Consider the following 20550-nt stretch of genomic DNA (forward strand, 5'->3'; position numbering starts at 1 on the left):
CACGCTTAGCTATATGATGTGCCGCTTCATTCTAAGACCTTGGCGCACAGCTAACCTCGATACTAGTATGATTAATGGACATCTAGGCTCTAACATGTTCAACGACCCATCCCACTTTACGTCTCCAATAAATATTATGATTCTTCAGATTCTGCATTTCATCTAAAGTATTTAAGTCACTACTCAGTCTTCGTTTCTAAAAATTTAGGAGTGGAGCTTCTAACGCCTCTATAAATACCTTATGAAGCCCACTTTTTAGTTTTTATAGCTCTTTCTTTCATAAAATTGAAAAAGAACAAAACAAATATAAATAATTTAATTAAAATTACTCGCTTAAAATAAATTAATTAAATTGTGAATATATTTTTCATAATAAAATTCATATTATTAGGGAATTTATTTTTTATTGTTTAAAAATTATTTTGATCTAATAAAAAAATAATTATATCATATATTAAAATATAAAGATAGAATTGATGATTTGTAAAGGCATTTTATCCTTTCATATTATTTCTTATAGCACCAGGACTACGATTATAAAAATAAAATCTTATACGAATATCAAAAGGGTGTGAAAAAGATTACTCAAAATTTAATTCAATTTGGTCTCAGCTAATAAATGTGGTACAAAGTTGGACAATTGACCTAATTATACCAGACCAGCAAAAGCCCAAGCACAAGAAACATCCAAAACAGAAGCGGGCGAATGAAAACTTCTAGCAAAAATCATAGACCTTTTATCAAAGTACGACGGAAGCGAGTAATATATTCCATCACAAATATGAAAGTATTTAAACAAAAATACAATGGGCAAGTTACAAGTAATAAGAAGAAAGCACAAGGTCTCTTAAACAATACATGAACAAAAATACTAAAATAAAATAGCAACATGATTAACTCTTAAAACCCTACACTTAACGCCTAACATGTGTGTGTAAGTCTTTGTGAGGATCTCTATCATCTTTCTCCATGATAAAGTCAAGAGGCCAAAAAGAACCAAGCCACTACTCACACTTGATCGATCTGTATATATGTCGGACAAATAGCAGAGAGGCTCAGAAACCAATCGTCCCAAGCATAAGAAAGAAGCCATAGCAAATACAAGCCATGTACCCAAAGAAGAATGAGGTCTGCATAAACCCAGACATATCTAAACATGCATAATAATAGTACAAGCAGTATGCATAGATGAAAACGCCAGTAGATCCACTACAAAGGAAAGATCTGTGTCAATATTAAGATTACAGATCAGTTTAAAGGACATTAAAGTTTATTCCAAGTTTGATTAGTTTGGAGAAAAAAACAAAATACATAATAAGTTTGCTAAGTAGATAAAATATGAAGACTAACTGTAAATCCCCTCTCCAAAGTGGTAGAGGCGTAATAAAAATCTGATGTAGCAATTCTAATCCCCAAGCTAGATTCACTCTATAGCTAATATAAAGACAGCTGGAGATACCGCTCTTATTCTACTATTGGCATCAATTTAAACATGATGAAACTCAAGTGTTGTGCTCATTATGTAAGACATGCCTACTTTTCTTATTCCACATGTTATCAAGTACGATAATCCAGAAGGTCATTCTACTCTAGCCTAATTTTGACAAACAACCCTAAAGTGTTTCCCAAATATTCACTATCAAGGACAACCCAGTGATATATATTAATACACACTAGTGCTTTCTAAGATAACCTAAATAGTGCACAAGTTAGTTGGTTAAATGAGTTAAGTCTCTTAGGGTGTTACAGGAGCTCTTCGGATCCTGTGCCACCACATCAGGGTTTGGGAACCATTCGATTACCTTCCAGGGAGGGGCGTAAGAGTGAAATAATAATTGATAAAGATATTGTAGAACATTGAATAACTAAGTTCTCAACCTTTCTACTGATAATATATTTTTAAGACAGTGATGCACACAATTTATGTCGTAGTGGAAGTTTACCTGAAATATTCAACATCAATCATATCTCATGAAATCCTAATAATCTGATAAAATGTTTGTTCCTCCAAATGTATTACTCAAACAAGATCAGGAAGAAAGTGGACAAAGGAAAACAAACCAAAGGTAAACTACTAAGGTTAAACTAACCAAACCAGGGAGCTGAAGTGTAGTAAAAGCATCTAATAACTGAAAAGTATACTTGAAAAAAAAAAAAGCTATCCTACAACTGTTGTAGTTAAGATCTAAATTTCCATGAACCTTCAACAACTAGGAAGCACCTCCAAGAGGTAGTTGGTCTACAAATATGAATAAATAATTTAACCTCAGAATTATATGGGTAATCTTTTAGTCCAATAAGTTAATCCCTACAGAAAGTCAATACGTCCCAAGGTGCAGACTACCAAACTCACTTCACAACAGAATATAGAGGTGATGAACACAATGTATTGAGATTGTACTTTATAACATAACCTAGCATTTGTTGAGTCAAAAGAAAACGATAGATAAATAGATATATTGAGAAATAGATATTGATATGCTTTCAAGACCTATGAACGAGAGAGATTACTGGTTGTAACAACAAAACAACTTTCATAGAGAAAAAAAAAATTAAGTCACTAGTTATCAACTATGACAATTGAAAGCCTTCAGTTATAAAGCATAAATGGGAAATAAGTAGTTAAACATGGGAAACAAAGTTACAAAACTGTAAGAAAAATTCATAATTTCATATTCTGATCATTAACCAGAGAGGGGGGAGATCAAGAGAGCTTATGTACCTCCACCACCATTCATGATCTTCAGCTGCAAATTGGAAGTAGGTCAAAGCCACAGTTATGAAAGTCGTGACAATTAGAAGAATGATGAAGACAATAAAGAGGATGTTGTATATTGTGTACATCATGTGGCCCCAAACACTAGCAAATATATAGTAAAGCTCAATGTAGATGGCACTAAATGGAAGGAAACCTGCCATTGCCATCTGAGGAATGGCACTCTTATACCAAGGCAGCGAAAGGATCTCTTGAGGGTACTTGGTTGTACGGCAAGGAGTCTGGAACTATGCCTTACTGTTTTTTTCCAGCAATACCACCCAACACAAGTAATGGTGATGTGACTAGTGTCCATATAAGAACTATCACTACAATTGTGCCAAATGGCAATGCTGCAGTCGCACTGTAAGCAATTGTAATAGTGTTAAGGAAGCAGAATGTCAAGAATAAAGGACCACAGAAAAGGTATTTGGTCAGCAACAGATTCCTCACTTGTCAAACCAACATTTAAGAATACATTAGTTCCCAACAATCAACTTTAGAAGCCTCAAGCTAGCAGTTGCAAACAAAGTTCATCCATGTGTACCCAATTTATTCATTCAAGCTGACAATAGAAAGAGGCTGTTGTATATCCTACAATCCCAGAAGTGAGAGCATATATGACCACCAGTGTTGTAAATAGAGCTCATCGGTTGTATGGATAAAATACACCCACAAGTGCAAGCATAAAAATAAATACGGTGCTGGAATCAAATGCAATCTAATTAGAAAGTGGGGGCTAATGGTTGGAACAGAAAAGGCATTATAACAAACTGAATGAAACTACATAGATCACAGTCTAAAAGATTCTTACAGAGTAAACAATTGTGTGCCATAACCAAGGGCTGCAGCAAACAACGATTTATATTTAGGGAACCGAAACACATCACCATGGATGTACTTCCATCCAGTCACTTTTTGGTCATCAGCAGCTTCCTCATCTTGGGCATACCTCTCAACAAATGAAATATAAAATACTTAATAAAGGAAAATGAATATCAGCAAATACAAGAATAAATCCCAAGAATGAACGTGTATAGACTTGACTTTGAAAAATAAATCTCACTTCATGAAATCATTCTTCAGAACCCGCATGAGAATCGTTGCAAGAAAACCAGTCAAAAGAAGAACCGTCACACACGAATTTATAATAGAAAACCAATGAATTTCCAAATGATGTGGCAATGAAGAAGACATTGAGTATTTATCCATCCTCTTCTAAAAAAGGGTGTCAGTTTCTTTCCATTTCACGTTGTACATGAAATCCACATCTATCTCCTTGTCCTCAGTCAAGTCCACCAAAAAATGAGGATCCATTCGTGTGCTAATCTCAATCACACGGTCCTTATTGTAAAGAATATCAAATTGGATATGCTTGTAAATAAAGTATTTGTACTCACTCGAGTGAGTCTTCCTTTCCTTGTCAACTTTACCAATGAAACCTCAGATAGGTAAGTCATCATAGTACATTTGGAAATAATAGTCCTTTTCTACTGCATTTCGGAACTGAACAACTTCTTCCTTGCTCAGCTTCTTTCTGCAAACAACAGCAGACTCCTTGTCATCTCTGAAGTTGAGCTTATATGGAGCACTCACGAGACGATCCCCATTCAGCACCTCACCAAGTGCTTCATTTTTCTCTTTAATTATGGAATCTGCAATACAATACAATTCAAAATCATCAATATAATAAACCAAGATAGGAAAAAGAAAGATCTTTGAGCTAAATTAAATATATAGTAATAATTGCAATGACCTCCCTACATGCTACAGAGGATGTTTCTGAGCAATTTTAATTAAACCTGAAGAAGTGAGAGGTATCTACATTTTAGTCAAACATTATTGGTCAATCAAATGTACCTAATGTTGTTTTACTCTTAAGCCTCTAACACTAATTGAAATGAAAAATAAAATTCAATTCTTTTAGCAACAATTAGAGCAAAAGATTAAGAGAAAGAACCTGGGGAACAGAATGGCAGATCGAAGTAGCGATAAGTTTTACTGAAATCAGATAATACAAAAAAAAACAAAATTAGCATCAAAATTATAGCTTTTTTTAAAGGGTATGTTTGGCAGGATATTGGCAGATATTGATAGACCATTTCCATTTCTGAAAGCAAGAATGTATGAAAACATGGGCTCGACCCAAAAATTAAAAGAAAAAAAATCGGAAGGGATCCGTATCTCAGATCCAAGGACAGAACTTAAAGACAGAACAAAGGGAAATAATAGAGTTGCCTGGGGTTGTGGAAAGGGCCAACTTTTTCACTTTTTTTCTTTTACTCTCCTTTTCGTTCCACTTTCGTAGTTTCTTCTTCTTGTCAGTTCGTCTTTTGGGGTAAATAAATTCATCCCTTTATTAATGTTTGATCCGGCTTGATTTGGTTCAATAGTTTAAGAACCGACTAGGTTTTTATTTTTAATTTTTTTTAACTCGGATCGGTTTTGTTATAGATCTAAATATAGATTGAATTTATTCTAAACTATATTTAGATCTATAATAAAAATTTAGATTTGTAATTATTTCAGATTCGTTATGGATTCATATTTTTCGCTATATAACTAGATTTGAAATAAAAGATAAAGATCTTTATCTGCTCCAAATTTAAAAAGAAAAATTAAAATCCAAATCTACTTTAAATCTGTCATGAATTCTAAATCTCAATAATAAGATAGCAATAATTTTTTAAAAAGAAAATTAAAGACTAAAACGCATTGGTAACAATTAAATTATATAATTTGTATAAAAAATATAATAAGTATTGTAGCTTCCACTTTTACACCAAAACAAACAAATAAGAAAGATAATAAAATATTTATAAAAAGTAATTACACGAATATGATCATTGTAATATTTTAATGTCTCATTTACCATCCTGAATATCCACGGCACATCATCATCATCATCAATATATCATTAAATAATAACATATAAGTTAAATATGATTTATTATTTTTATTAAGACTATATTTAACTAAATATATTACTAACATAATTATTTTATAGTTGATAGCCACCACTGATTAATGATTATACAATATAAATAAGATTATGAGAAAATGATAGGAAAAAAAAACTCAAGTCTAGAGATTTTCCTATCAATTAAAGGACTAATCCAAGCATTCAAATGAAGTGGAGGAGCGAGAGTAGGCTAAAGAGAAAGAAAGAGACTAAATTTAAGAGTGAAAAACTTAAAAAAATTGAGCCGGCTGTTCTAATTTTATTTTACACTTAATAAATTTTTGTCTTATTATCATTTAAATACCTTTAAATTTTAAAATTCTTAAATACATGTCATGCCCTACTATACTATGAATAAATTTTATTTTCATTTATAATTACATAATTGTTCAGAAATTTTTAAAATAAAATTAAATTAGATGGTGAGTGATATGGATCTAGATTTAGATTTTAAGATAAATCCAGACTTAGTCCAGATCTACCTTAGATCCACGTATCGATATCCAAATTCAATTCAAATCTATTTTAGTCCAGCCCAAATTCAAATGATTGGATTTGAATCGTATGGATCTTGGGTCAGATCTGATCCATTGTCGTTCATACTTATGAGTTATTTATTAAATAAAATTTTTTGGTAAATTAATTGATATGTGTACTATTATCGTATCCATGATGAAAATGGTGAGAGATGCATATTTATTTGTTGCACGACGTGTTAAGTACATAATGGTTGTCAAAGAATTTATAATTAAGCTCAATCCAATTAAAAAAGAAGAGAAATTTTAATTGAGTTATTTTTTAACCCATAAAATTCATTTAAACTCAAACCTAATACGTATAGGAGGGGAAAAAAAACATGACTCTCACAAATCAAGACATTAGTGTTAAAACAAACAAAGTGAGACAAATGCTCTTTATATGTATTTTAAATGGAAATTAATGAAAAATAGACAAATCAATGTTTGGTCGAGTAAAATAACGAATAAGTATTTGAACTCAATAAAAATATTATAAGAATTTCATTTTCATCCTCAATTATTTATAATTGAAGAAGGCGGTCTTCTCTTTTATGATATACATAACACATATTATGTAAATAATTGAGGAAAACAATCTTCTCCTTTATGGTACATATATATAATATAATTTTACCTATAATTCCATATATGATATACATATAGTAGACTTGTAGATGCATTACATAAAAATAGAATACATGTCCTATATAAATGCGTTACAAATTAATATTATTGAGTATTTTGGATCAAGTGCCAAATACTACAAACCTCTCTCTCTCTCTCTCTCTCTCTCTCTCTCTCTCTCTCTCTCTATATATATATATATATATATATTACACGTGGAAAGTGTATGAATTCAGGAAAAAGACAAAGGTAATAGTAAAAGGGGTTGTTATGCAGAATTTAAAATTTAAACTTTAATATTGCAATAAATAACCAATTTTAAAATTTATTTTAATTAATTCAGTACGTGGCGTTGTTACCAGATCGATGTAGAACTTAATCTGCCTTTGTGACCAGATCTGACTTAGAACAGATCAATATCACGCACGTTCTGTTTTCCAGCCGATATACCCTTTTTAAATTTCTTTACAATCTTTAAGCAGAAAATGTTTTTTTTAGCAAGCCTAGCAACAGATCTAAAGGCTCATAGATAGTATTAGATCTGGATCCCAGAAATAATACTCTGAATGGTTGGAGGGAGAAGAGAAGATACAACAGAAGACAGAGATCCGGTCTCTTTGCTTCTGAGGAACGTAACAATTTATACGGCAGATCTGATACAAATCAGTCTGCAAAGTATGCATAAAAATTTAAATTACTAAAATTTAAATGCTTTAAAATAAATTACGAAAATTAAATTGCAGAAATTTAAACATACAGAACTTTAAATTTATTACAAACTTTAAAAGAAATTACAAATCTTACATTTGATTTTCCTTGCTTTGTTTTTCTTTAAAGGAAAGTATTACAAAAGAAATGGGAAACTAATCTGAAGTCGTCTTCCGATTCCTGATTCCCAGAGAGAGAGAGAAGGAGAAGAATGAAGAAAGAAAAAATAGAATTCAAAATCTGAGGAGTCTAAGTCTTCCTCCCGATTTAAATACAAAGACTGGATCTTTAACTGTAGCGAGTCTGTAACTTCACAACTGTAGCGAAACTGTAGCTTCATCATTGTAGCGAAACTGTAGCTTCATTACTGTAGCGAAACTGTAGCTTTAAAATTATTCGGGTGAAGAGACATGTGCGCTCTCACTTGTGTCCAGAGGACTACCCGGCAAAATAATTACAAACAATTTTACTTTTACTTGTTTTTTTCAACGAGAAAGAAATAGTACAAATATTTTACAAATAATATTTTAGTGCTTTATTGGAGGGAAGATCCCGAAGCAGTCGTCTTCATTGTCGTCACCAAGAGATATAAAGGGCTCTGCACTTTCGTTGTCGGATGAGCTGGCAACAGATGGCTCAGATCTAGATGCAAGCAGCTGTTCCATGACTTTAAAATATTCTTCTTCTGTTTTGGCACTTGCCAATAGAGATTGGGCTTTGGATTTTTGGGTAAGGAAGGTTCCTTGGGCTTTAATATCTTTGATGGTTGGGTGTAGAAGGTTTTTTTAGGAGAGCCAATTTTTAATCATATTAACAGTCAATTTGGACTGTTCATCAAATTTTGACCACCATTTGACTTTAAAGGTTCTTTGTAAAATTAGTTGGGCATCTTGTGGATGGTATCGGAAGTTCCACATCCATACCCAGGGAAGAAAGAAATTTGTACAGAATCAGAGAAAATGAGGAAATCGTTTCTCAGATTCTGTAGGTACATAATGGGTTTTAAAAAGATTTAAGTACTGGATGGCATTTGGGTTGAGGATTTCAGGGCATGGGCCGAAATAATTCCACCACTGCTGGAACCAGTTTGGAAGGCTTTGGACGGTTATTTTTTAGTTGAAGAAAAATAACCAAGAATGGGTTTTCTTTGGGTTTTGGATAAAAAAAATGTGTTAAACCAGGCCTGTTGATAGTCCCAGTAAGAATAGGACAGGCAGTGTGGCAAATGCATTTGAAAATTGGAGGGGAAGGGTTTTAGTTTATGGAGTTGGTCTCCCTATTGTTTTGGGCTCAAAACCTTTAGGATAGTGGCAGTGGAGTAGGTTGGTTCTGTATGGGCTTCCGTAAGGAAGAAATGTTTAAATTTTACAGACTCAGTAGACTTCAAAATGCTTTGATAATAACACTGGGGCTTTGTTAAGTCCCAAGGTTTGAAAAACCATCCCTTAGGGAAAATATTTGAAATTGCTTGAAAAGGATCAGTGTGGTAAAAACCATCTTCCATGGATAAAATATTTTGAAAATGGGCTTTATCATACCAATCCGAAGTTTTCTTTGAAAGCTTTGTTTGGCAAAGAACAATCTGATATGATGAACTTTCTCCAGAAAGAACAACATTTTGTGAAGAGGCTTTAGAAATTTCTTTAGAAATGGATTTTTCTTCTTTAGGGGAAATCTGACTTTGAGAAAAGCTTTGTAATGCAAGCATAAGTTCAGGGGATTTAGAAATGGATTTCATCCATTCATTTACCTGTTCTTGAGAGGCGATGGCTTTAGATTTGGCTTCTTCGTCTTCAATCATATCGATCCATGATTTGATTGGCATGGCTGATGAAAGTAATTTTTCTTTAGGAGGGGAAGATTGGGAGGCTTTAGAAGGTGTCTGGGACACAGGGTCTTTGAGGATCCCTTTCCCTTTGTTGTTCCTTTTAGGCAGCATTTATATGTTTTGAAGGAATTCCCTGGTTAGAAAATCAGGGAGAGAATTTGTATTTCCTTTAATAAACTCAATATCAAAATTAAAAACACTCAAAATGACTTGCCATCGTGCAAAAATCTGTTTCGATGCAATGTTTTGAACATCTTTTTCTAAAACATGTTTTGCAGCCTTGCAATCTATTCTAAGCAAAAATTTTTGATTTAACAGATCGCTTTGAAATTTCGAAATGCACAGAACAATAGAAAGAATCTCTTTTTTTATAGTAGAATAGTTTTTCTGACAATCATTCCAATGAGCAGAAACATATTGTACTATTTGTTCTTTATTATTGTCAACTTGCTTTAGTATCCCACCATAACCTAGGTCAGATGCATCAGTTTCAACTATTTTTGGCAATGCCGGATTTGCAAGAAATAAACATGGAATGTTTTTAACTATGGTCTTTATGTTTTTAACAATTTTTGTATGTTCTTCTGTTAAGATACATTGCCCACCAAATGTGGAATTCGAACAGTCACAACACATGAACCACATGCAGCCACATGAGTCACGCACCTAACATGAAAAAAATCAGCACACCAACTCAATCCCACATTAACAAGGCAAGTTGCAAACCGTTGGAAACAAATATGGCAATCTGTATTGCTCTTGCCAAAGGCTTGCAACAATCATCTCACACAATCCCGTGACATGCACACTCACCAAAGGAAGATGGCCAGCCATTATTCAAGTCTATATTCTCTTCATATCTTAGCCAACGGCTAGTCAACGACTAAGTTTAGAATTAATCCCATAATTTCTGTAAAATGTTTCTTCCATATATAGTTCCTCTACTCATGTATAAATACCCAATCTTGTTCCTTAAGAAGGGAAGTCAATAAAAACTTTTAATCCTTTTCAATACTCTTGAATTTTAGCATGGTATCAGAGCTTATGGCTTCTTCATCCAATATCTAAACCGAGGCCAAACTCTCCATGCAAACTATCCACCAATGTGCCAATCTAATATCTATTAAACTCTCCAGTAACAACTATCTCTTATGGAGGTCCCAAGTCCTTCCCCTGATCAGTAACCTAGGACTCAACAATCACATCTCTGATGACTCACCACCCCAAACAATTTCCAGTAATGGAAAGTCTATTGCCAACCCTGACTTTTCAGTTTGGGCACACAATGATGGGTTGCTTCTTACCTGGTTACGTGGAATGATGATGGAAGACGTCCTTACACTGGTAGTTGGAGGACAAACAGTGAAAAAAGTTTGGCTCTCCATTGAGGAAAATATGCTTCCAGCCACCAAGGAGCGAGAGTCTTGGCTTAAAGACAATCTCTTCTCCTTAAAGAAAGGCTCCCTGAAGCTTGATGACTTCTTGAACAAATTTAGAGGACTGTGTGACAGTCTAGCTGCCATTAGAAAGCCCTTGACGGACGATGACAAAGTCTTTCAATTGGCACGGGCACTAAGACCCAAGTATGCCGACTTCAAAACGGCTATGCTAACCAAGCCACCTTATCCAAGTTTGAAACTATTCCTGTCAGCCTTGCAGAATCATGAGCAGACTGTGATCGCTCAGAAGAATGATGGCAAAGAAGCGGATCCACAGCAAGCCTTCTTTGGGCAACGTGGACGTAGGAAAAGTTTTCAATGACAAGGACAAGGACGCGGCTTCAACAACAATCTTCCACTTTTCCCAGGACAAGGACGCGGCTTTAACAACAACTTTCGTGGAAGAGGAAATTATCCCTCTAACAATGGGCACAACAATATGAATCAATCTTTCAATATGAATCAATCACCCTCTAATAACTCTCTGCCGCAACCAAGGTTCAATAATAATGGCCTAAATCCGCCACTTGCCCCAAAACACTACAGTACAGAACATGTTGATCAACGAAAACACAATTCCAAATCAAGTATAATCTGTCAAATTTGTGGTAAAACTAACCACAATGCTGCAGTTTGTAGGCACAGGTATAACTACTTTACCCCTGAAGAGGAAGCACCGCAAGCCCTCGCAGCCATGAATCTGCAAGACGAGAATGACCCACAACTTTATGCTGATTCAAGTGCTACTGCCCACATGGTAAATAGCACTGGTAAGTTAAAGAAATTTATACCCTATGGAGGTTCTGATAAGATTTTTGTAGGGAATGGCCAAAGCTTACATATTTCTCATATCGGTGATACCACACATGGGAAATTAAACTTGAAAGATATTTTAGTTGTTCCCAAACTTAAAAAGAACCTCCTGTCAGTAAGCAAACTTGTGGATGATATAAATTGTTCTATGGAATTTAACTCTCTTAGTTTTGTTGTAAAGAGCAAGGAGAATCAGGTACTGGCTCATGGAACTAGGCAGGGGGACTTGTACGTGCTCAATGAAGGAGGATACTTAGCTTTTCAAACAATAAGAAGAAACTCAGAAAACCAAGACTTGTGGCATAAGAGACTTGGCCATCCAAGTCCTAAAATATTACAAGTCTTGCGCGCTAATGGGTCTATCAGTATAACTGATTGGATTAAGAACACTAGTATTTGTGTTTCATGCCAATTAGGCAAAAACTGTAAACTCCCATTCAGTTTATCAAATAAAATTTTTGATTTTCCTCTTGATAAAATTCACTGTGATTTATGGGGTCCTGCTCCAATTGCTTCTAATCAAGGTTTTCGTTACTATGTATTGTTTGTGGATGATTGTACACGTTATTGTTGGTTATTTCCCTTCAAATCAAAATCTGATTTTTTTGAGTGTTTTCTTAAATTCCAAAAACAGGTGGAAAATCAGATGGAACGAAAGATCAAAATTTTTCAAAGTGATGGCGGAGGAGAATTTAGCTCCATCATTTTCCAACAACATCTTCAACAGTCTGGAATCATCAAACAAACTTCATGCTCTTATATTCCTCAACAAAATGGAGTTGCCGAAAGGAAACATAGACATATAATGGAGACTGCCCTTACTATGTTATTTGAATCTTCGTTACCATTAAAATATTGTGTGGAGGCTGTTTTAACAGCTGTATATCTCATTAATAAATTGCCACAAACAATTATTAAGATGCACACACCTCATGAGTTACTTTTTAAGGAAACTCCCAGTTACAATGAAATTAAAGTTTTTGGTTGCCGTTGTTTTCCCTCTCTAAGGGATTACAATAAAACGAAGTTTGACAAAAAAACTCTCCCTTGCATTTTTTTTTGTTACAGCCCCACTCACAAGGGATACCGCTGTCTTTTTACATAAAACAATCGAATTTATATTTCTCGTCATGTAACATTTGATGAATTATGTTTTCCTTATCAAAATCTAAAAGATTCTTCTCCTGTGCAGGATGCTTGTAGCGTTCCCACTACTCCAAATGTGTCACAATGGCTCCCAACAACTTGGACAGAGTCCTTCAACAACACTTCTCTTGGGCACACTAAAGTTGCTAATCCAAACTAGGGTAAAAGCTTGTTTAGTCCCTATATTATGAGGTTAGTGTCCATTTAGTCCCTGTATTTTTAAAAACACCTCAAAATGTCCCTGCTACTAAATATTGACACTTATGCCATTATTTTTTATTATTTTTAACTTGTTTTTACAATATTACATTTTTACAATAATGTTTCTTTTTTGGATATTAATAAAAAATTAAATTATCAAATTAAACTCAAAAATAAAATAAAAACAAAAAAGGTATATATTAATTTTTGTGGAAGCTCACGTATGTCTAAAAAATTAATATCGTAAAAAATTACATTATCAATTTTTTAGAAAAATTAATATTTTAACTCAAGAGTGTGTTTCACAAAAATTAATATATATTTTTTATTTTATTTTATTTTTTGGTGTTAAACTGGTAATTTATTTTTTTATTTTTAATAATGTCTAAAAAAATTATTATAATAGGGTTATTTTTTTTCTTTTTAATAATGTCTAAAAAATTATTATAATAGGGCAATATTATAAAAATAAGTTAAAATGAACAAAAGATAATGGCAAAAGTGTCAATAATTTAATGGTAGGGATGATTTGAGGTATTTTTAAAAATATAGGGACTAAACGGACACTAACTTCAAAATATAGGGACTAAACGAGCTTTTACCCTCCAAACTACATTGCCACATCTCCAAATACGAATGAACCATTGTCTCCCACTCCAAACAAAGTTGTGATAATTGAAGACCTTCATGAACCACCCACTTCTTTACCCGAAAGTCCCTCTACAAATTCACCTCAAAAGAGCCCCTCATCCAATAACAAGACTGCTGCTTCTGCCGATAATACACATATCCACACGACCCCCGAACAAACCTTAGATAGTGACAACCGTGCTCTATCTGCCTTAAACGATCTCTCAGGAAAGTTGTTCGTTGAACTAAATATCTCTCCTGTCAAAACAACAGAATCTCTAAATATGCATCATATGCTGACACGCAACAAGCTCAAACAAAATCCTACCTTAGCTCTTCAAACCGATCATGCCATAGTGACCGAACCAAAAACATTAAAATCTGCTCTTAAGCATCCTCTATGGCTACAAGCAATGGCCGAAGAACTTGCTGCCCTCCATCAAAATAAGACATGGACCTTAGTTCCTCGACCTCATGATGCCAATGTTATTGGTTCGAAGTGGGTTTATAAAACCAAGTATAGAGAAAATGGTACAATAGATCGGTTAAAAGCCTGTTTAGTTGCGAAGGGGTACACACAAGTTCCTGGCATTGACTTCAACGAGACTTTCAGCCCCGTCATTAAGCCAACTACCATAAGGCTTGTCTTAGCACTTGCAACTAGTTCTAAATGGCTTATCAAACAGCTGGATGTCCGAAATGCCTTCCTCATGGTCAACTAAAAGAAATTGCCTATATGGAGCAACCACCTGGCTTTATGGATCAAAACCTTCCTGACTATGTTTACTTACTCCACAAGTCCTTATATGGACTCAAATAAGCACCATGTGCCTGGTTTGAATGTTTATCATTAGCACTTCTAGAGCTTGGTTTTACAAGCTGCAAAGCCGATCCTTCCCTCTTTATATTTTCATGCTAACGATATGCTTATTTTGTTGTTGGTGTATGTAGATGATGTAATTATTACAGGAAATAATCCCGATAGAATTCAATCCATCATCAGTCATCTCAGCACTCGGTTTGCATTAAAAGACTTAGGCTTATTGAGCTATTTTTTAGGGATCGAGATTCGGCGCTTTCCAGGAGGCATTTTTTTGTCACAAGCCAAATACACTCGTGACTTATTAACCAAAGCTGCTTTACTAGATTGCACCCCTAATCGGACCCCGATGGCTGTCAAAACCCAACCATATGATGACGATCAAGAACCCATACACGCCACTCACTATCGTTCCCTTGTCGACAGTCTACAATATCTCACATTCACCAGACCAGACATCACTCATGCTGTCAATAAAGTTTGTCAACACTTTCAGAGCCCTACTAAACAAGACCTCGAGGCTATTACAAGAATTTTGCGTTATCTTAAAGGCACTCTGGACTTTGGACTCTGATTCCTTGAACAAAGCTCCAATCAACTGTATGCCTTTTCGGACTCTGATTGGGCTGGTTGCCTTGAAACAAGACGTAGCACGACTGGCTTTTGTGTTTACCTTGGGGCAAACTTAATCTCATGGTGTAGCAAGAAACAAAGCACCGTTGCACGCTCCACTGCTGAAGCAGAATATCGGGCTTTATCTTCCACTACCGCTGAACTAACTTGGATTCTTTCTTTATTGCAGGACATTAGAGTCTCACCATCACACATTCCTCACCTTCTTTGCGATAACACGAGCGCCATCTACATGACTCGCAACCCCGTGTTTCATGCGCGCAGCAAGCATATCGAAATTGACGTCCATTTTGTTCGTGAAAAAGTATCTCAAGGCCTCCTTAAAGCCACGCATGTTCCCTCCTTGCAGCAAGCTGCAGATATCCTTACCAAACCATTGGGCAAAGATCTTTTCTTTCTCTTTCGACACAAGCTCGGCGTTCACTCTATGACCTGGCCGACCTTGAGGGGGGCTGTTAAGATACATTGCCCACCAAATGTGGAATTCGAACAGTCACAACACTTGAACCACATGCAGCCACATGAGTCCCATCTCTGAGGACAGCAAGAATGGAAGTATTTAATCATTCTTTAGTTAAGGGTTTTATGCCGACTTGAATTAAACCGATATGAATATAATTGAAATTCTTTTCTTTTAATTTCTTTAAAGAATGTTCAGAGAACAAGTGAATTGTTTCAAAAGGTTTTGAAAGTATGATATCTCGTTCTTCTGTCTTTATAACACAATCAGTCTTTAAAAAATCAAGTTTTTTCATTTTATAAATCTTATCTTTAGAAACTTTTGGTAAATCTCAATTGTCAATTGCTTTATTAAAATCTTCAATAATGAATTCTTCTGAATTTACCACGTGTTTAGAAACACTAATATTCTCGGAAGAAGAACTAGAGAAAGATGATGTTCTATGCAGTAGAGGATCCATGAAGTTTAAAACTTTTTTTAAAAAAAACCTATATGAATGACTATAGGTATGGTTTTATTGCCCTATACGAAAATCTTTATCCTAAGACGGGACTTACTACCAATAAAAATTCAACAAACACACTGATGTTTAATAAAAAAAAATAAACAACACAGATGCTTTACCAAATATTACAATTACTTTCCCCCCTGGCTCTATATATATATATATATATATCTTTTGGGCTAAAAAAGATAATAATGAATCAGCCCACGAGTTTTAAATTTCCATCACGAAATCTGAAATTCGCATTGTACAATTGCGAACCAAACGCAGCCTAAGCAGCTCGATTTTCTATCTATAATCGCATTTTCTATTTGCTCTTTCTGCCTTAACAAACACTCTTGACATACATCTTAACAAACACTTTTGTTTCTTAATAATCACTCTTACTCAGATCTTTGAGTCATTTTATTTATAAATCCATGTGCGATTGAAAATTGCACTCCTCGTTCTCCTTCCTCAGGAAAATAAAAGAAAAAATTCCAAAAACAATGAGCGATTCCTCTTTTCGAATTCTTATTATCGGGGTTTTGATCGCCTGTAGCTTGACCCATGTGAGATCTGACGCCTCTGATCACCGCTACAAGGTCGGTGACGTCGTCCCTCTCTACGCCAACAAGGTTGGCCCTTTCCACAACCCTAGGTAACTCTTATCATTTTTTATTCTGTTGGTTTTAAGATCTGGAATTGGATCCGTGAGATCCTTCTTTGCCAAGGGCCTGTTTGGATGCAAATGCGATTCATGCATTCAGGTGTTTAGAGTATATTATCATTAATCCTGCCAAACACGCCCTCAAGAATTCTATGCTATGATTCTAATTCTTGTTTATTATAATTTGTGATTTCAGTGAAACTTATCGATATTTTGATCTACCATTCTGCTCCCCAGGTTCTTCCTCTTGCCCCTTTTGCTCTAATTTTTGTGTATTAGTAAAACCTCGGGGAAGGGACGATGGAATTATTCCAATACTGCGTTATGTAGGTGTTAGAATGATTTTCGGGTTGTTTTTTTTGAATGGCAGATGGAATAATAAAAGAGAAAAGGGAAGCACTTGGTGAGGTGTTGAATGGGGACCGACTTGTTAGTGCTCCTTATAAACTCAACTTCAGAGACGAGAAAGACTCTGCTGTTGCGTGTAGAAAGAAGTTGTCCGAGCAAGATGTTGCTCAGTTCCGAAGTGCAGTGGAAAAGGACTTCTATTTCCAAATGTACTATGATGACTTACCCATCTGGGGGTTCATTGGCAAAGTTGACAAGGAAGGAAAGACTCATCCGAACGAGTATAAGTATTTCCTTTACAAGCATATCCAGTTTGACATTCTTTATAACAAAGACCGTGTTATTGAGATCAGTGCTCGAATGGATCCTCATTCTTTGGTGGACTTGACAGAGGATAAGGAGGTTGATGTGGAGTTCATGTACAGTGTGAAATGGAAGGAAACTGACACCCCTTTTGAGAAGAGGATGGAGAAGTACTCACTCTCTTCTTCGTTGCCACATCATTTGGAAATTCATTGGTTTTCAATTATAAATTCATGTGTAACGGTTTTGCTTTTGACTGGTTTTCTTGCCACGATTCTCATGCGAGTTCTGAAGAATGATTTTGTGAAGTGAGTTTTGTATTTTAAATTTCTTACCTTCATTTGCTTATCTACTGATATATCTTTTCTTCCTTAAGTGTTTTACCATGTATGTTTAATTTATTGATAGGTATGCCCAAGATGAGGAAGCTGCTGATGACCAGGAAGAGACAGGATGGAAGTACATCCATGGTGATGTGTTCCGGTTCCCCAAATACAAATCTTTGTTTGCTGCAGCCCTTGGTTCTGGCAGCCAGTTGTTTACTCTGTAAGGATGTTTTACACTGTTGTTTTTTCAAATTTCATTCAGTTTGTTATGATGCCATTTTATGCCAACCATTGATTTTTAATTGAATTGCCTTCATTTCCAGCACTGTATTTATTTTTATGCTAGCGCTAGTGGGTGTATTTTATCCATACAACCGAGGAGCTCTATTTACAGCACTGGTGGTCATATATGCACTCACTTCTGGGATTGCGGGATACACAGCTGCTTCTTTCTACTGTCAGCTAGAAGGAACAAACTGGGTATGCTTGAATTAACTATGTCTTGGGCTATTATAACTTCTAGCATGATCTTTCTAAAAACTGGATGTTGTGAAATAATTTATCTTCAAATTGTTGGTTTGACAGGTGAGGAATCTGTTGCTGACTGGATGCCTTTTCTGTGGTCCTCTGTTTCTGACATTCTGCTTCCTGAACACTGTTGCCATTGCTTACAATGCGACAGCAGCACTGCCATTTGGCACAATTGTGGTGATAGTCCTCATATGGACATTAGTCACATCACCTCTACTTGTGTTGGGAGGTATTGCTGGTAAAAACAGCAAGGCAGAGTTCCAAGCTCCTTGTCGTACGACCAAGTACCCTCGAGAGATCCCACCACTACCTTGGTATAGGAGTGCTATTCCTCAGATGGCAATGGCAGGTTTCCTGCCATTTAGTGCCATCTACATTGAGCTTTACTATATTTTTGCCAGTGTTTGGGGCCACAGGATTTACACAATATACAGCATCCTCTTTATTGTCTTTATCATTCTGTTGATTGTTACTGCTTTCATAACTGTGGCTTTGACTTACTTCCAACTTGCTGCTGAAGATCATGAATGGTGGTGGAGGTTTGTAAACTCTCTTGTCTATTTTGATTTTTTTTCCCCTTTTCCTCTCTTTAATAATCACAATGTGAAATTTTGAACTTGTTATTTCTTGTAGTTTTTTTTTTGGTCTCTTTTTGAATGTTTATTTCCGTTTTTGGTTTGATAACTTGAGGTAGTTTATTTCTCTCAGCAAGCTTTTTCCTCTTTTAATCAAAATGTGGTGTCTCATAATTAGTGATTGAATGTTAGATCAATTTTGTTTTGACTTCACCAAAGTTGGTTGCTATCTCAATGTTTTATTAGGTTGGCACTTATATATCCTCTTTATATACAGACGATCACTTACCTGTGTATATTATGTTATACCGTTAGCATATTAATTAATTTTTAGTGGTTAAGATATTTGGTTCTCAACCAAGTGTTCTGGGATCAGTTTGGGATGTCTATTTGAAATTTATCACATCCCACAAGTTTCTGGGCTATCAAATTCCAGTGTTTGACAATAGCCCATAGTTGTAGAAGTCGATCAACTGGTTTGAGAGAATGAGGTGTGTTTGGGTATAAAATAAGTGAATATCTAATACATTACAAATTTATGTTGTTGGTTGGCTTTCCAAATTAATTTAACTTGGATCAATTTTCAATTGCTACCTTCATGTTTACTTTTTGGACTAATTTTGGGTCTTGAATTTTTCACAGGTCATTTCTTTGTGGTGGATCTACTGGTGCTTTCATCTATGCGTACTGCTTGTACTACTACTATGCACGATCAGATATGTCAGGTTTTATGCAGACCTCATTTTTCTTTGGGTACATGGCTTGCATCTGTTATGGCTTCTTCCTTATGCTGGGCACAGTGGGTTTCCGTGCTTCACTGCTCTTTGTTCGACATATATACAGGTCAATCAAGTGTGAGTAAGGGCTTGTTCTTTTCGGTCCATTAATAGTGCTCACAGGGTTTAGGAGTTATCTTGTTGCTAGTTTGTTCATGTTTTTATTAGGGGACCTTGTGTTTTTTTTCCCTCTTATTTTCTGTTTAGAGCTATACTTGTAACTTGCCTATAAATAGGCCCTCTGTTTTTATTTGATGTAGTAGACTTGATATTTACAAAGAGATATGTTGTTCTTTTTACTTCCTATCCATCCCTCGATTTTCTCTCTCCCAAGATCCAACTTCTATGATCTATCCTCTCCTCCGTTGGGCTGGTTCTTAAAACTTTCTCTAGGTTGTTTATTATGAGGTGCATTGCTTTATCCATAATCACCCGGTTAAGCATATGTAACAAAATATCAATGTAATTATATTTTTATATTATAATTAAACATAATTAAAATCTGAAGGCTTTATGGATGAAAATTTAATGCAAACTTTTTATCCAATTTGAAGGGCAACATCCGTGCTTTTATCCCCTGGCTTTCGGTTTGCTATTATCAAAATTCTCAGGAGACTACTACTTGAATTAGGAATCGTATGTCCTCGAACCGATGTCAAAACGGAAATAGGAAATCTTCTCTATATAAGACTATCAAACTAGACACAGAAAAACATTAAACTCAATACTAAAACTTTCTGATACAACGTTAGTTAAATTAATATTCTCATGATGGCGGAACATGGAGTTTTAGCGAAAGAGACCCCTGAGGAGTCATCAAAGCTGGGGACATTCATTAATGTTCTTAACAAGGCCTGTGAAACAGAATTAGTATATTCCACAGAAGATCATTGTGAAGAGTTGGAAAAATACAAATACATCCTGCGGCGAGCGTTGATTGAATTCAAGCAGCTCATTAAGGAGATTAATACTGCTTATGGTTCTACCACCCAATACGGCG

The 20550-nt window shown here is 35.1% G+C and overlaps 1 protein-coding gene and 1 pseudogene across 1 annotated transcript; one reads left to right on the top strand and one right to left on the bottom strand.

The window, feature by feature from the left end:
- Window positions 1-714: 714 nt before the first annotated feature.
- On the bottom strand, window positions 715-9506 carry LOC102621077 (transmembrane 9 superfamily member 2-like; annotated as a pseudogene).
- Window positions 9507-16237: 6731 nt separating this feature from the next.
- LOC102615294 (transmembrane 9 superfamily member 2) lies at window positions 16238-19849 on the top strand. Its single transcript, XM_052435039.1, has 7 exons — window positions 16238-16682; window positions 16888-16928; window positions 17062-17650; window positions 17751-17888; window positions 17992-18148; window positions 18254-18738; window positions 19417-19849. Exons 1-7 carry the CDS (start codon window positions 16531-16533, stop codon window positions 19634-19636), a joined length of 1782 nt encoding a protein of 593 aa, XP_052290999.1. The 5' UTR covers window positions 16238-16530; the 3' UTR covers window positions 19637-19849.
- Window positions 19850-20550: the final 701 nt, after the last annotated feature.

This window comes from Citrus sinensis, chromosome 2 (genome assembly GCF_022201045.2).
Source record: "Citrus sinensis cultivar Valencia sweet orange chromosome 2, DVS_A1.0, whole genome shotgun sequence".
NCBI classification, from domain to species: Eukaryota; Viridiplantae; Streptophyta; class Magnoliopsida; order Sapindales; family Rutaceae; genus Citrus; species Citrus sinensis.

What these genes read in the sequence shown, in the direction of transcription:
- LOC102615294 (XM_052435039.1), top strand. Translation starts at nt 16,531, where the DNA reads ATGAGCGATTCCTCTTTTCGAATTCTTATTATCGGGGTTTTGATCGCC. An exon ending in GGCAGCCAGTTGTTTACTCT is followed by an intron (nt 17,889 to 17,991) that starts GTAAGGATGTTT and finishes CTTCATTTCCAG; the next exon opens with CACTGTATTTATTTTTATGC. An exon ending in GATCATGAATGGTGGTGGAG is followed by an intron (nt 18,739 to 19,416) that starts GTTTGTAAACTC and finishes AATTTTTCACAG; the next exon opens with GTCATTTCTTTGTGGTGGAT.